Source organism: Dasypus novemcinctus, chromosome 14 (assembly GCF_030445035.2).
Source record: "Dasypus novemcinctus isolate mDasNov1 chromosome 14, mDasNov1.1.hap2, whole genome shotgun sequence".
Taxonomy (NCBI): Eukaryota; Metazoa; Chordata; class Mammalia; order Cingulata; family Dasypodidae; genus Dasypus; species Dasypus novemcinctus.
The window spans coordinates 61,658,641-61,677,046 of record NC_080686.1 but is presented as its reverse complement, the minus strand read 5'-3'; the positions used below and the strand labels follow the sequence as shown (position 1 = coordinate 61,677,046).

Sequence of the window (18,406 nt, the reverse complement as noted above, 5' to 3'; positions counted from 1 at the left end):
ACTCTGCTTATAAACATTGTCAACAGAAATTCTATAAAACATTTTCAAAACTTATACTTACCATTAATTTACAAATATCAAGCTATTAATCTAAAATAAAGAAATACCTTTAAAATCAGTATATTTTTACTTTATTATTTTTTAATATTTTTATTAGAATGGATAAATCTATTTTAATCTCACCTAACAAGGTACAAATTGTTATGAAATTACAACTCAAGAAAAAAGAAATTTATTTAAAACTCCCAAAGCCAAGAAAGTACTAAAACAAGAAAATCCACTTTCCTTACCTTCAGGTAGCAGTGTGCATAGCAATAATGAAGCAGATTATCAGAAGGGTGAGTAAGGCTGCTGACTGCATGCACCAAATGCTCAGCATACATTGGCACAGAATGTTCCAGATTAATTTTATCCACCAAGATTTGAACAGATGGCAAAGGCCGAAGAGACTGGAAATTTGTAGTATTCATGAAGTTACTCGAGTTCTAGAAAATAATATTTTTCACTTTATATTTCAGGAGTAGAGCAATGTTGATGTGAAATGTAATGTATATCAGCTTTAGACTTTATAATTTATAGTAATACCAAATCAATCTAGAAAGGATGACTTTGTATTGAACTCTGCTGCCATTACCAAGTAAAAATGAAATCTATGTATTTTTAAGTATGTCCCAGATGTCAAAGAATGTGTAGTTAATGCAAAAACTTTTACCTTTTAACTAATGCTTTTTATTTTTTCAATCAAAACATTAGTGATACTGGAATTGTATCACTAAGTACTTCAGTACTGTAAAGATATTTTCTGAAGCCCAATCATTCCAAAAGACTTCCTAGATATCCCAGAGCCAGCCACTTTTTATTTTCTTTCCCTTTTTCTCATTACGATGACCAAGGTACTAAATGGACTACCCCAGGTATTGTCAAAACATGCACAATAAGCAATGTTTGCAGGAAAAAATCAATTTCTAATCCATATCATCTCTACTAACTATACACATAGTAAACATTCATATGATCCTAAAAATCCCATTGAATTGGTTATATTTTTAGTATACTTCATAATTTTTATTAGGTGGCTGGAACAGAAGGTAACAAATTGTAGAGACTCTGAATAGTGTTTTCTTCCTCCTAAGTGGATTAACTTTCTTTTGGCAAGCAATCAGAACACAAACATATCATCTTGGTCCAGTATAAGGGCTGAATTTAGGAATAATCTATTTCAATTTCTCCTTATTCACCATGTGGCTCTTAAAAGGTCTCAAAAGAAAGCCCCAGCTGCAAACTTGCAGGGCATGAACTCTAAATGTTGACACCCAGCACCACACAGATAGTGAAATTCCTACTTAGCTCTTTAACTTCCATTTTTATTTTCTGCTCAATTTCACATAGTTTTATATTGTACTGAGGAGTTAGCCAATAGTCTAAAGGGAATTTATGCACACTTGGGGGCTCCCTTGTAAATAAGATCTCTTCTCTGGCATTTCCCCCCCATTCTCAGCTGCCATAACACCAATATCTTTAACCTCTCATTCCTCTGCCCAGTAAAAATGCCAGTTTCTTCTTGAGCCCTCTTCCCCATCAAAATAGGTAACTTAAAAGCACAGCAGTAAAAGTGAAGCTTGTCTTAAGCATTTTTTTCCTTCAGCAACCTGAGCCCCTCAAGTTACTACCTACACTAGTTGTTCTCCAATGCCCTCACACAGTTACTTTGGATAATTTTTCCAACTTTTATAATTATTATCTGCAGAAGGGTTAGCCCATTACAAGCTACTCATCATCATGGGAGATGGAAGTCAAGCGTTTACTTTATGCCAGGTATAATTCTAAATTCCTACATATATTATATCTAAAATCCTAAAAAAATGATGTTATTGGCTCCATTTTTTAAAGAAAGGAACTAACAGTTAAAGAAGTTGTTTTATAGGTTGACAAAGATAACAAAATTATGGAGATTGAGCAACCCTTCAAATGCCTCAATACTTAGATATTTCTGGAATACATGACTGATAAAATTGAAGAAATAAAGGAAAAGAGACAGAAAGGAGGGCTAAAGTCACAGTGTTTGTAGACGTCAAGGTTTAAAATATAAAAATAAAGAATTAGATGACAGAAAAAATGGAAATAAAGAAAAAATTATTTTAATTTTCTCCACTGAAACATTCTCCAAATGACCTCTTTATCTATGAACAAAATAATTTATTAGTTGCCACTACAGAGCAAATATAAAAAATGAAACTATGATTTAAAAAAAAAAATGAAACTATGAGTCACAGTCAATTCCCTGCCATAACTCCACAGTGTCTTAATTAAAATTAGTACACTTTTTACTTCTATCACCTTCATTATGTGAACATCAAAAAAAAAAAAAATTAAAGAAAAATAAATTTAAAATAACAGCTAAGACCTTATGGCAAACTCAAATGCATATGGACCTTAAATATTAAGCAACCAATAAATCCTCATTAACAATCATCAGCAGTAATTACCAGGTTCCTAATATGTACAAATTGGTTTACATGCATTATCTCACTGAATTTTCAAAATAACCCTAGGAGTTAGGTAGTGTAGGGGAGTTGCTCTATGCCAGCACTGTAACAGTCTTGTACATTTACACTTCCATGTAGACCACATAGGCAAGACTCAACTGCAACAGACCTAAGTCCTTGGTGGTTTTTTTTACCTCACATTCTTACAGTACAGATGCAGACTACAAAACTGTTTAGCTGCAGTGTGGAACTGGATCCTCACCAAGAGTATCCCAGAATGTAAGTTACAAGTCATCTGGCTCCTTTGGTTTCTATGTCATCAGGTGGGACAAGGAAAATGAGGAAGTGACACAATTACTAATCTTGTTTTTGCTGTCTATATAACAAATAAACTGTCTGACTCTACCTGGGTTTGTTGTTTCTTTAAGGGCTGAATATGTCAGCCAACTTGAAAAATATAAATTTTCTTTTCTTTTTTAGAAACCGAAAACAAGGCTTGGATATCTTAAGTAATTGTCTTAAGTATTATAGCTAGTATGTGATCTGACTTCTGGGACCAGCTCTTCAATATTTCTTTTTATAGCCTGAAGTTCATTTTATTTTTAAAAAAAGAACCCATCAAATAACTAAGATTAGCAATCATAGTTACAATGCTTTTTCTTCAACACAGGTATCTATATAAACAGATATTTTACTTAATCATCTGCTTCTTACAGAATCATAAGAACAACAAATATGCACAGAAGAAAAAAAAAAAGTGATGAATCGCAAAAGATACCTTTTCCCCCAAAATGACAGGTAGCAAATGCCTGAGCAAGTTAAATTCAGCCATGAAAATTGTGCAAGTACATTTGAGGAGAGTAATACTCGTAAGTCGAGTAGGAATATATTCCTCCAGAGATGCCATTTCTTCAGGACTCAGTATCGTTTCATTTTCATCCTTAAAATCTAAAATGAAAATGATAAAAACTTACAATAAGTAATTATCTCAAACAAGTTAAAAAATAAATTGATTACCCAAATTTTAAGATCACAATACATATTTTTTCCAACAATGAAGCAGGTGTAAAATAGTTTATTACCTTCAATAAATATAAATTACACAACTCTAGAATGTAAATGTATGACAAGTCTCTGCTACACAAAAACTACTAGTTTTAAATTTAAAACTTCTTTAAGAAATTCCTAATTTCTTTCTTTAAAAGAGTAACAGCTACTGTCTATCAAAATACTGTTAAGATAGAAAAGAGGAAACCCACAGACTGGGAGAAAAATATTCCTACAGAGATACAGATACACAGATGTACATAACTGCACAAAGGTCTTGAAGAATACAAAGTACGTAAAAACTTCCTAAAAATCAATGAGACAATTCAATAGAAAAATTGTGAAAAATGACTTGAACAAATAAAAGAGAATATCCAAATGGACAAAAATTGTATCAAAAACTGGCCGATTATAACAAAGTTACCATATTTATGCCAAATATTAACTTTTTTTTTAAAGCTGAACATCATTAGGCATCAAGGAACTATAAACAAAGCCACAATATGATACCACTACACAACCACTGGAATAGCTAAAATGAAAAGACTAAGAACACTAACTGTTGGCAAGAGCAAGGGTGACAAACTTTTCCTGTAAAGATCCGTACAGAAAATATTTGTATATGGTGTGAGGTAGGGGTCTAATTACATTCTTCTGCATGTGACTATCCAGTTTTCTAGACACCAATTGTTGGAAAGAGACTATTCTTTCCACATCATATGGACTTGGCACCCTTGCAGAAAAATCAACTGGCCATAGATGTGTGGGTCTATTTTGGGGACTTTCAAATCTATTTCACTGATTTATCTGTCCTTATGCCAGTACCACACTCTTTAGATTATTGTAGCTTAGCAGCACAGTTTGAAATCTGGTAGTGTGAATCTATCAACTCTTCTTTTTCAAAATTGGTTTTACTATTCAAGGTCCCTTGCAGATCCATATGAATTTGAGGATAAGTTACTGCCAAGAGAGCAGAAACAGGCTAATTTACATGCCGATTCCTCAGGAATCCACTAGACCAAGAAACAGAAACACACACAAATAAAAAAATGAAATAATGAAACGAAAGAAAAGAAAAGAAAAGAAAAGAAAAGAAAAGAAAAGAAAAGAAAAGAAAAGAAAAGAAAAGAAAAGAAAAGAAAAGAAAAGAAAAGAAAAGAAAAGAAAAGAAAAGAAAAGAAAAGAAAAGAAAAGAAAAGAAAAGAAAAGAAAAGAAAAGAAAAGAAAAGAAAAGAAAAGAAAAGAAAAGAAAAGAAAAGAAAAGAAAAGAAAAGAAAAGAAAAGAGAAAAGAGAAAAAGCCAACCAAAACATCCTGATAGAGGCTGATGAGGTCAGAACCCTTACTGTCAAGAGGACCGAAATCAAGGCTTATGTCCACTCTGGCCCTCAGGGATCCCCAGACTAAGAAAGACCCACACACACAAAAGAAGGAAAACCAGCCAAGAAAAGATGCACTGGCTCTTTACATCCAAGGGGATTCTGGTGGGAAGCTGGAAGCTGCTGCTGCCCAGAGGGCCGAAACTGAGGCCAGAGTAATGGTCTCTTAGGGATCACCAGACCATCCTGGACTTCAAACCCCACTTTTTTTTTTTTTAAGATTTATTTTTATTTATTTCTCCCACCACCCCCACCACCCTGTTGTCTGCTCTCTGTGTCCATTCACTGTGTGTTCTTCTGAGTCTGCTTGTATTGTCAGGCAGCACCAGGAAACAACATCTTTTTTGTTGCATCATTTTGCTGCGTCAACTCTCAGTGCGTGCGGCGTCACTCCTGGGTAAGCTGCGCTTTTTTCACATGGGGCGGCTCTCCTTGTGGGGTGCACAACTTGTGCATGGGATACCCCTACATAGGGATGCCCTTGTGTGGCATGGCACTCCTTGCACGCGGCAGCACCGTGTGTGATCAAATCCCAATTTTTATGGGACAAGGTTTCCTCTGCCCACCCTAGCCCCAGCCAGCCATCCTCACTCCCACATTTCCACAACTATTGCTACTTCCACAGCTGCTGCCAAGGGGATGAATGAGGAATGGGGCCCAGTTGCTGGTTCATGCTCACGTTCACCCATAAAAAGTGAATTCTGAGCAACCTCTCTCTTTGTCCAACACTCCATGGTGGTTCTAAATGTCCAACCTGGTTCCAGGATTACCACCTAGTTAATTCCAATTTCTTTTTCCAGCTCATTCATTTTTCTGGTGGGAGGAGTGATCTGTAAGACTTCTTACCCTGCCATTTTTCAATATTCTATTCTTGACTACAGTAGTTACATAAATATGGTTAAATTTACAAAATTCACAAAACTATACCCTTAGGTTTTATAAACTTTCCTAGATGTATTTCACACTTCAATAAAAAGTTAAAAAAAAAAAATGGAGCAGAATTGCTAACAACCTTATGTTTAATACATATACATTCACATATATGCATGTATGAGCAGCTCTTACTTTTCATGGTTTCAATTAGCATGGATTTCAGTTAGCATAGTTTAGATTTTAAAAATGTCATCCCCAAACGGGTAACACACAAATTTCCACAATATATTAACTATATGTAATCATATAAACTGCAAACTTCACCACTAGTTCTTCAACCTACAAATTTATTAGGTAAATAAAAGATGAACATCATGATCAGTGTCTAATCATGTCACTTATTTTAATGACTGGGTACTGTTATTAACAGTTATTTAGCACATACAAAGCAAAGCATCTGCTTGTGTTGACTCCTTTTCTCTCAATGATAGACCCATGAGATATTTCACAAAATTAGAGAATCAAAACAGGAAACTGGGGGAAGCAGGACTTGGCCCAAAGGATAAGGCATTAGCCTACCACATGGGAGGTCCACGGTTCAAACCCCGGGCCTCCTTGACCTGTGTGGAGCTGGCCCATGCACAGTGCTGAGGCGCGCAAGGAGAGCCGGGCCACACAGGGGTGTCCCCCACGTAGGGGAGCCCCACGCTCAAGGAGTGAGCCCCATAAGGAGAGCTGCCGAGCGCGAAAGAAAGTGCAGCCTGCCCAAGAATGGCGCTGCACACATGGAGAGCTGACACAACAAGATGACGCAACAAAAAGAAACACAGATTCCTGGTGTCACAGATAATGATAGAAGCAGTCACAGAGGAACACACAGTGAATGGACACAGAAAGCAGACAATTGGGGGGGGGAGAAATAAATAAAAATAAATCTTTTAAAAAAACAGGCAATAGGCCCACAAAGATGAAAGTAAAGCAAAGATACAAAAAGTCATAACAATGGAAGTAAAATTCAAATTGAACATAAATGGAATTAACTGTAAGAGAAAGCAGATCACAGGAATATCGAAACTGAACCCTTCAAGAGACTCTAGATATGCAACACAAATTAGCAACATAAATGAGGAAAGTGGTTGAGATAGAAACAGATGTAGATATCCGAGAGGATGTGATGCCTGCAAAAACTTAACATTAATGAACTCTCAGTTTTTCACAACAATGAAAGTGCAAAGGGCAAAACGTTGGAAGCTGATCGAAACTTAGAAAGGAATATGGCAATTCACCAAGGCATAGGAAAGGTACTCACTCTATATTGTAACTTATATGATAAGAAGGAGGCAAGAAGCACTGCTCGAGCTACTCTAATAAATTTCTCCAAAGAAATAAAACAATTTAGTTATGTTTACTACTATTATTTTTTTCATTTCTCTTTACATTTATAACCAACATTTTAAAAGTTTTTAAAGTTTTAACAAAAATATCTAAAGGTCACAGAACAATCATAATTTCCCATTCATTATTAAGATTACTCTGCATGGTTTCAACTTCCACAGTCATTTTATGGTCCCAAACAACAATGCAAAGTGAGGACTGCCTATGTATTAAATAAACATCAGCTAATAGTTTCTTTATCATATCACATTTTTGAGATGATAAACTGCTTCAATCAAGTAAAGAGTAATATATTTCATATCATCTTTATCTGTATACTAAAATATATGGTATAATTCCACTGTGGCAGAGATTGCTAATTGCCCTGGAGTATTCATTCTCCCCTTCTTTCTTTTAATAATAAAATCCTCTGAATTTAAGTTGGGTATATGAATTCCCTCTAGAGACTAGCACTTTCCAGCCTCCCTTGTGGCTAGGTGTGGGGATATGTCACTAAGTTATGGTCAAAGCAATGACAGAGCCATGTCCTTAGAATGAAAACTGCACACCTATCATTTTCTCTTGTGCCCCTTTCTGCCGATTAAAAATATACACAGTAATAGCAAGCCAACTTTGACCATGTAGATGAGGTATATCCCAAAGCACAGGAGAATAACAAAATACAAGGAATCTAGGTCTAAGACAACTTCATAAAGCAGTCACCCTAATCTCCCCAAGTACCAACCAGCTTGGACTTCTACGTAAGAAAAACAAATATATTAAGTCATTGTTATTAAGATCTATATGAAAATGGTCAAACCAATAACCCCATTAGATAGAGATATATGCTAGATAGAGATAGTTACTATTGCAAGTTGTTGTGAGATTATTTCTAACCTCAGCAAATATTCCCCACAATCAAATGAATGCCTTCTCTACTCAATATACAAGTTCATTATATAGCTAAAGTAAATATAGTATTGATAGAGGTTATATTAATATAAATAGGTTATATTAATGGAACATAGGACCCAGAAACAGACCCACACAAATAGGTTTAACTGATTCTTGCCAAAGATGAAAAAAGCAAATTCAATGGAGGAAGTATAGCCTTTTCAACAAATGGTGCTGGAGCAACTAGAAATGCATAGGCAATAAAATAATCTCTATCTAAATTTCACACCATAAATAAAAATTAACTCAAAACAGATCACAGGGAAGCGGACTTGGCTCAGTGGTTAGGGCGTCTGTCTACGACATGGGAGGTCCGCGGTTCAAACCCTGGGACTCCTTGACACGTGTGGAGCTGGCACAACAAGATGATGCAACAAAAAGAAACACAAATTCCCGTGCCGCTGACAACAGAAGTGGACAAAGAAGAACACGCAGCAAATGGGCACAAAGAACAGACAACTGGGGTGGGGGGGGAAGGGGAGAAAAATAAATAAAATAAATAAAAAACAAAAAAAAACAGATCACAGACTTAAATATAAAACAAAGAATGGGAAACAGATTTGGCCCAATGGATAGGGCATCCACCTACCACATGGGAGGTGAAAGGTTCAAATCCAGGGTCTCCTTGACCGGTGTGGACCTGGCCCATGTGCAGTGCTTATGCCCGCAAAGAGTGCCGTGCCACTCAGGGTGCCCCCCACATAGGGGAGTACTCCGCACAAGGAGTACGCCCCATAAGGAGAGCCGCCCCGCGTTTAAAAAGTGCAGCCTGCACAGGAATTGTGCTGCACACACAGAGAACGGACACAGCAAGATGACACAACAAAAATGAGACACAGATTCTGGGTGCCGCTGACAAGAATACAAGCCAACAAGCCGACACAGAAGAAGAGACAGCAAATGGACAGAGAGAGCAGACAACTGGGGGGGGGGGGGGGGAGAAGGGGAGAGAAATAAATAAAAAATAAAACTTTAAAAAAAAAAACAAAGCATAGCATAACTTTTGCAAAAAAACAAATGAGCAAATGGCAAATACACATATGAAAAGATGTTCAACATCAAGAACCACTATGGAAATGCTAATTAAAACTGTCATGAAATTGAAGATTGCTAATGAAAACTATACACCTATCAAAATTATTAAAATAAAAAAATAACACCAAATGCTGGGGAGGATATAAATAAATTGAACCACTCATACAATGCTGGTGAAAATATACACTGGTACAGCTACTCCAGAAAAGTTTGGCTGTTTCTTTAAAAACTAAACATGCAACTACCACACAACCTAGCAAATGGATACCTGTGCATTTATCCCAGAGAAATGGAAGCTTATGTTCACACAAAAACCTGTACATCAATATTCATGGCAGCTTTAATTGTAATAGCCAAAAAATGGAATCAGTCAGACGTCTTTCAACATGTGAATGGTTAAAACAAACTGATATAGGCATACCATGGACTACTATATAGCAAAAATAATAAAAAAGAAAGGAACTATGCATACACACAACAATTTGGATGTATCTCCAAAGAATTAGGCTAACCAAAAAAAAAAAAAAAAAAAAATCCCAAAATGTCACATACTGCGTAATTCCATTTATATAACATTTTGAAGTGACAATATTTTAGAAATATATGTAAGACACATTAGTGGTTTCCAACTGTTAGGGATGGAGCGGGGGAAGCTGGGGGGGTATGGTTATAAAAGGGCCACACAAGGAATCCTTATGATGTCGGAACTGTTCAGTTTCTTGACTGGTGGACACACGAACATACCCTTGTGATAAAATTGTATAGAACTTAATACACATACATACACACTCAGATGAATACAAATAAAACTGAGGAAATTTCATTTTAAAAAATAATATATGCCAAAACTGATTTTTAGTATTAAAATGTTATTAACTTCCCTACTCAAAACCTTCCAATGACTTCCCATCACATTTAGAACTCAAATACCTTGGTTTCCTAAGACCTGAGAGAAAATGATCTTTGCCTGCCTCTGACTTACCAACATTCATATACTCCATCTATACTAGCCTTACTTTCCTCCCTAGAACTTGCCAAAATCATTCCTGCCCCAACGCTTTTGCTCTTGCCCATCCAAAGCCCTTTTTCACAGCTGTTAACATAGCTCTCTCCTTTACATCATTCAAGAGTCAGCTCATATATAAACTCTTTGGGGATTACATTCCTGACCTTTCTACCTGTTTTCCTCTCCTATATCGAGTACCCTTTCCCATACCTTTTAAATTTTTCTCCTATCCTTTTCAATACTGGAAATTTTTTATTTACTTGATTACACTTGAATATAAACTCCCCAACTAGGAGATAAGGGCAAGAGCTTTGTATGCCTTGTTTGCCATACTATTCTGAAATGTCTACACAGAGTAAGCATTCAAGAAAGGTGCAATAAATGAATGTATGAGCCTGATAAGTACATACTATGCACTAGGCATTGCCCTAAACTGCTTTTACATGTATTATCTCATTTCAACCTCACAACAACTTTTGGAAGTAGACACTATTAGTGTAACATTTAGGATAACAGTTAAGGTGCTGTGACAAAAATCAAAATAAAAGAAGCTTTAAAAAAAAAAAAAGTTTACCTCTCTTTAACACAACAATCTGAGTCTAAGGCATCCAAGGCTGATATTGTGCTACCATCATACGAAGGAACTAGGTTCTTTCTACCTTGTGGCTCTGACAGCATACAGCTTTCATCTCAGGGTCTCAGATTATCAGTTTCAACTCCTACCACTACCTCTGCATTCCATCCAGAAGGAAAGAGGAAGAAAAAAAGGGAGGCATTCTCTTTTCCTTTTAAAGCATGACCCAAAAATCTGCATGACATTCTGCTCCCATCCCAGTAGCCATAACCTAGTTATATGACTACACCCGAAATATGTAGTCTTTATTTCATTACTACAGAAATTTCTATTACTATAAAATAGAAGGAGAATGGTTATCAGGGAGACAATCAGCCATCTCTGTCACAATAATTAAATTCATTATAGAGATAGGGAAATGGGGGATCAGGGATGTTAATTAAACTTCCTAAAATCAGTAAGAAGTAGAGGTGAGAATTCAAACCACAGCCTGAATGTAGGCTGAGTTCTGAACTAATATCCTATCTGTTCACTACGCTTTTCTACTCTAATCATGAGTTACTTTATTACATAAAAGAAATTTGTATTTTATGAAACTGTGGCAACAATATCTCCATACCACAGAAAAAAATTAAAGTTGGACAGAAAATCCAGTACTACCTAGTTTTCTGGAATGTTAATTTGTAAATTTAGGGAAGTGGAATTGGCTTACCTGTTAGGAGTGTCTGCCTACCACATGGGAGGTCCAAGGTTCAAACCTAGGGCCTCCTGACCTGTGTGGAGCTGGCCCACACACAGTGTTGATGCACACAAGGAGTGCCATGCTATGCAGGGGTGTCCCCCCATAGGGGTGCCCCACGAACAAGGAGCACGCCCCGTAAGGAGAGCTGCCCTGAGCGAAAAAAGCACAGACTGCTCAGGAATGGTGTCATACACAGGGAGAGCTGATGGAGCAAGATGACACAACAAAAAGAGACACAAATTCCTAGTGCTGCCGACAAGAATCTAAGAAGACACAGAAGAACACACAGCAAATGGACACAGAGAGTAGGCAATGGATAAGGAGAGAAATAAATTTTAAAAATTAAATCTTTAAAAAAAAATTTGTAAGTTTAGAATCCATTTCCATGTCTGGCTCCTCAGAATACATTAAGGGGAAAAAACGATCATACTTCATTAGTATATACACTGGAAAGAAGAGTGAAAGGTATGACAATAAAATACTGGGAAATACTTGCAAATAAAGCACTTGTGCAAATACTTCCCACATACGAACTCTCCCATAACTTCCACACACAAATTTATTCTTTAAATTAACAAATGAATGCATAAACATCTTTACAGAAAGCTAAAATATACTAAAAAGGGAAAGTTACCAAAATCAGAAAATCTGGATTATAAAATCATTCAAATCAATTGGCAAAAGATTCAAAATTAGGGCGAAATCAAACCTGGTTTTAGCCTGCTATATGGTTCATATTCATGTTCCAAGCCACAAACAATCATTTTCAAAATCCTATGTACTGCACTGCTATCCAAGCGAAAATCAAGAGGACCTATTACAAGACTTTTTGTAGACTTCTCCTGAACTGTTCCTAAATCTTCACTTTTGCCTGAAGAAAAGTCTTGCTGATTTGCAGAACCTAGAAGAAGATTTTATATATTTTAAGCATCAATCAGATATACCAAGTATATATATTTTTTAACTTTTATTTTGAAGTTTATCATTCATACATGAACATCCATAAACAGTAAGTGTATAGTAAAAGTTGTGAACTTACAAAGCAAACATGTATATCATCATGCAGGGCACCCATACATTATCCCACCACCAACACCTCAGACTATTGTGCATAAGTTTTACAAATTAAGAAAAATCATCATCAAAACATTACTACTAACTATAGTCCATATCTTACATTTGGTGTATTGTTCCCCCAACCCACCTAGTTAATGATACCCTGCATTAATATTACATTATATATTTGTTATAGTTCATGAGAGAATGTTCTCATATCTGTCCTGTTAACCACAGTCCATCTTCCACCACAGGTTTCACTGTGTTATACAGTCCCATGCTTTGTACAATCCATTTGAAGTGACCACTTAGTGGCTCTCATATTCATCACAGAGTTGTGTTGTCATCACCTCAATTTTAGAATATTTTCACTACTCCAGAAGAACACATCCCATACCCCCTTTTATCTCCTTATTGTTGTCCCTTAGAATTGATACATAATATCTTCTTTGCCATTACTGCAAAAATAATACAATATTCCAAGTATATATTTTAATGTTAGTCTTCTCTAATATTTTTAGCTTGTAGCTTAATGCCCTGAAACCAATTATCAATGAACTGGATATATATATCCTATTGACCTGTTTCTTTCTCTATTCAGATGTTAAGATTTTATTGACAAAAAAAAAATGATCTTAAAAACTATTTGGAAGCAGGTGTGGCTCAGGCAACTGGGCTGCTGCCTACCCCATGGGAGGTCACTGGTTAGGATCCTGGTACCTCCTAAAGAAGACTGCAAGCTGACACAACAAGAGACACAAGAAGAAAAAATATATATAATGAGAGACACAAGAAAGCAGGGAGCAGAGGTTCCCAGTACCTCCTAAAGAAGATAGCAAACTGACACAATGGGCAGGAGCAGGAAGCTGATGCAACAAGCTGATGCAACAAGAAACGCAGGGTTAATAAAAAAAAAAAAAACAGAGAAACGCAGGGAAGAAAAAGCATAGTAAGAGACACAACAAAGTAGGGAGCGGAGGTGACTCAAGCAAAGAGGCACCTCCCTTCCACATGAGAGGTCCGGGGTTCACCTCCCAGTGCCTCCTAAATAAACAGGGAAGAAACAGGGACATATAAACAACAAGGAGGTGGGGAGATATAAATAAATAAAATAAAAATTATTCCTGTCAGCTACTTAATGTTCTAAGAACTATTATAAAATCAAAACGGTCATTCTTAGAAAATTATTTTCTAGCACCTGGCTTTTACACAACAATTCTATACACAATTTTCTAGCACCTAATTGGCTTTTATCCAACAAGTGTATACATAGTAATATTATGCAGACTAGGAAGGAAGACTTTGGAGAAGGATGCATTTTATTACTAATTATCTTAGAAGTCTCAATGAAAATAAGGTTGTTTGTAATTACACATCCACATGGTACCTTCAGGGTTTCATAATAACCAAGGAGGTGAACAATAGGTATTATCTGCTTTATATTTTGCCAGAATAAAATTATTATGGCCATGCTCCATGGTACAGAATCCAAGTTTCTTGATTCCCCATCTGGTCACATATTGGAGAGGAAATAGTGTTTTCTAAAGAAAATTTCACCTCTACCTACAGGTATTTCATCCTTCTTATCTAACATGTACACATCTTGTATTAGAGATCAGTTTTAGTACATAAATCCATTATTATAAATGATAACATATGGTAATATTAAATACTGAACTCACTTTATTATTCAAACAAAAAGAGGAAAATACAATTTCCAGCATTCAATTACGAGAATCTAGAAAGAACTAATTGAACACAAAATTCTACTCTGTATCTATACTGTGTAGGTTTTCAGTCTTTTATGTGGACCCCAGAAAATCATGTTCTTAAATTGAACCAACTGAAAACCTTTTATTAGATTATAGATTAGATTAGTTGAGGGTCATTTGATAAGACTGCTCCAGTAAACCCAGGATACGTCTTAACCCTCTTACTGGAGTCCTTTATAAACGGAAGAATAAAAACCTCAGACACGGAGAAAAAGCTGCAGAGACAGAAACATCAAGAGGCGGAGGAGGAGGAGGAGGAGGAGGAGAGCGGCGGAGGATTTGGCCCAGTGGTTAGGGCCTCCATCTACCACATGGGAGGTCCACGGTTCAAACCCCAGGCCTCCTTGACCCGTGTGGAGCTGGCCCATGCGCAGTGCTGATGCGTGCAAGAAGTGCTGTGCCACACAGGGGTGTCCCCCGCATAGGGGAGCCTCACACACAAGGAGTGCCCCCCGTAAGGAGAGTCGCCCAGCATGAAAGAAAGTGCAGCCTGCCCAGGAATAGTGCCGCACACACAGAGAGCTGACACAACAAGATGATGCAACAAAAAGAAACACAGATTCCCGTGCAGATGACAACAACAGAAGCGGACAAAGAAGATGCAGCAAATAAACACAGAAAACAGACAACCGGGGTGTGGGGGGGCAGAGGGGAGAGAAATAAATAAATCTTAAAAAAAAAAAAAAAAGAGGAGAGCAAGGTCCCAGAGACCAGAAACTGGAATCAGTAGAACACAGAGGTCCAGAAAGAGGCCCCTTAGCTACTGAAAGAGATGAGGCCTGGAGGAGAGGGGAAGACAAGCCACATGCCTGATCACCCACAGCTAAGTACAAAGAGAAAACATCTTTAGATGATATCAACTTGTGCCTGATCGACCATAACTGCAACTTGGTGAGACAGCACCTCTTGATGATGCCTTGATTTGGATACTTTCATGGCCTCAGAACTGTAAGCTTTTAACCTAATAAATTCCATTTCTAAAAGTCTACCCATTTCTGGTATCTTGCTCCCAGCAGCTTTTTTTTTTGGTCTTTATTTTTTTAATATTACATTCAAAAAATATAAGGTCCCCATATACCCCCAACTCCCCTCACCCCACTCCTCCCCCCATAACAACAACCTCCTCCATCATCATGAGACATTCATTGCATTTGGTGAATACATCTCTGAGCACCGCTGCACCTCATGGTCAATGGTCCACACCATAGGCCACACTCTCCCACAGTCCACCCAGGGGGCCATGGGAGGACATACAATGTCCGGTAACTGTCCCTGTAGCATCACCCAGGACAACTCCAACCCTCAAAAATGCCCCCATATCACATCTTTTCCTCCCACTCCCTACCCCCAGCAGCCACCATGGTCACTTTCTCCACACTAAGGTCACATTTTCTTCAATTACAATAGTTCAGGAATAGAGTATCAGGAAGTCCACTCTAATCCATACTCTATTCCTCCATCCTGTGGACTTTAGAATGGTTGTCCACTCCACATCCATATCAAGAGGGGGCTTAGATTCCACATGGGTGCTGGATGCAATTCTCCTGCTTTCAAACATATACCTTCTGATAATTTTTACAAAAATAAATTTCCTTCATTTCAAACAAAGGGACATAGTTCAATCTTTCGTATCAGTACCATGGTCATAAAATTAAAGTTATCATTCACATATTTTTAACATGATGACCAAGTAGAATTTTTTTAAGTTTACAGTGTAATATGAATAAAAATCTATAAGCTCACACAGACAAATATGTCATAACAAATAAATCATACAATATTAACCTTAAGCACAGGTGTTTACTATATAATTCTTTGCTTTTCTGCAAAGAAAGCACTACTCACAGAAATGGAAAATATGAAAAATTCAAAAGTTAACAAACTACACCTTCTCAGATAGAAAACACATAATCTAGCAAATACAAATCATATTGCCCTCTTTTAAAAACTGAAGCAGAAGCATACGTACAAACAAAATTTTCAGCATTACGTTTCTTTTACTTGAAAGGTGACTGCTTCATAATCCATCTCCTCAGAAGATACTAATTGCACAGAACATGTATATACTATATTATACTTAACAAGAAGAAAACCTACCAGCTTAAAAACGGCAACTAAAACACTATCTGAATTTGCAAAGATCTTAATACATAGACTTGAGTTGTACTTCCATATATCTAATTGGCTAATGAAGATCTCTACATCTCAATGTCCACAGGTATCTCAAAACTCTTCATCTTTGCCTCCAAAACTGTTCCTTTCTTGCTGTATTCTCTGTCTTCCTAAATGGTTATCACTATCCACTAGTTAACTCAAGACCAAAATCTGGTAAACTATTTAAATTTCATTTTTAAATAAGGCAATGGGAAGATAGTGAGGACTTTAAGCAGGTGATTAAACCAATCTGATTTTCAGCATGGATAATAAGAGAGCAAGAGTGAGTGGAAGCAGGAAGATCAGTAAGAAAGCTAATAGAATCTAGAGATAATGATAAATTAGAGGAGAGTGAATTAACAGCGGAACTGGGGAGAACTGGACCGATTCAAGATAGATTTGGGAGATAAAAAATTTAACAAAATTTGCTGATGCTAGGAAGAGGAAAAGAAGGTACCATGATTCCCAAGTTTCTAGCTTGAAGAAAATAGTAGTACAATTTACAAAATGAGGAAGATTGAAGATGGGGAGAGGTGACAGGCAGGAGGTAGCCTTAAGGACATAAGAAATTCGATATTGGAAAAACTGTTTTGATATATCTGTGAGATACACAAGCAGAAATGTCAAATATACACTGGATATTTTTAATCCTGAACTATAAAAAGGAGGCTTGGATTATAAATATAAATATGGGCATAAACAATATATAGAAGATACTTAAATATACAGAAAAAAATGAGATTACTTCAGGAGGGAGTTTAGAGAAATAAGTGAATCTAAGGATTGTTCAATGAGAACATCAACATTTACAAGTCTATTATATATAGGAGGCAGAAAATGACTACTCTTTCCATCTGTCTTTATCTATTAAATTTAATAATCTTTCAAAACTAACTGCTCTGTGAAGTGTTCGGCCCCACAGACAAAAGCAGGCCTTTTATTACTGGACCTCTCACAGCTTTCTTTTTATATTATATTCTAATCATTCATTTAAATACCTAAACTCTACCTATTGGTTTCTTGAGAAATACTTCGGTGTTCTTTGTGTTCACAGTACTCAATACCTAGCACATAGAAATCATTTTTAAAACTATGAAATATTAACAAAAAAATTGTAGATCTATATTCACTGAATTTCCAATACACAAAAAAAATGAAATAATAAGCACAGCACCATATTGACATTTATGTATACATAAAATATCAAATAGGTAAATTTTTAAAATATTTGCTTACTAAAGTAATAAAATAATAATAATATAAAAATAAAGGGAACAGATGTGGCTTAAGTCATTGAGCACCCACCTCCCACACGGGAGGTCCCAGGTTCAATCTCCAGTGCCTCCTGAAAAAAACAAAAACAAAAACAAACAACAAGCAAAACAAACAAAAAAAACAACTCAGGAAAGTCAATGTGTTTCACTGGTTGAGTGCCAGCTTCCCATATTTGAAGCTCTGGGCTCAATCCCCAGGCCCCAGTACCTCAAAAATAAATAAATGAATAAATAATAAAGCACATCATAAAGTAATAACAGATGATATACCATAATGTCTGGAAAATTTATTTGTATATTTTGCTTAAAACAATATGTCTTTTCAGTCAAAAAAGATCTATATAAATTCAAAACATAATACAGAAAAAGGAAATGTTTATGCTTTTTAACAATCCAATATAATATGAAATTTGAGGAATCAAAATTTTAATCTTTATCATGTTCTTTCATAATCTGTTAACAAATGTTCCACAACAATGTAAGGTGCTGGTGAAGGGATGATGTATGGGAATTCTGCACATTATGTATGATTGTTTTATAAGCACACTTTTCTAATAAAAAAAATTTTTAATTAAAAAGTTTTTAAAAATTAATTTTATAGATCTTTCTCCATTAAAATGATATTGACATCTCTTACCTATAAAGTAAAATTAGAATATCATGGTTATAATGTATTTCATC

The 18,406-nt window shown here is 36.1% G+C and overlaps 1 protein-coding gene across 4 annotated transcripts in view; it reads right to left on the bottom strand.

Annotated features, from left to right (window-relative positions):
- Positions 1-18,406, bottom strand: part of VPS13B (vacuolar protein sorting 13 homolog B) — a 1,042,333-nt gene that overhangs the window by 921,480 nt on the left and 102,447 nt on the right. For all 4 annotated transcript variants that reach the window (XM_071207936.1, XM_071207935.1, XM_058275777.1 and 1 more), the window contains 3 exons: positions 12,179-12,370; positions 3,265-3,434; positions 291-485 (listed from right to left, as the gene is read on the bottom strand). In XM_071207936.1, coding sequence (XP_071064037.1) covers positions 291-485; positions 3,265-3,434; positions 12,179-12,370 — 557 coding nt within the window. The remainder of the gene's footprint in view (positions 1-290; positions 486-3,264; positions 3,435-12,178; positions 12,371-18,406) is intronic.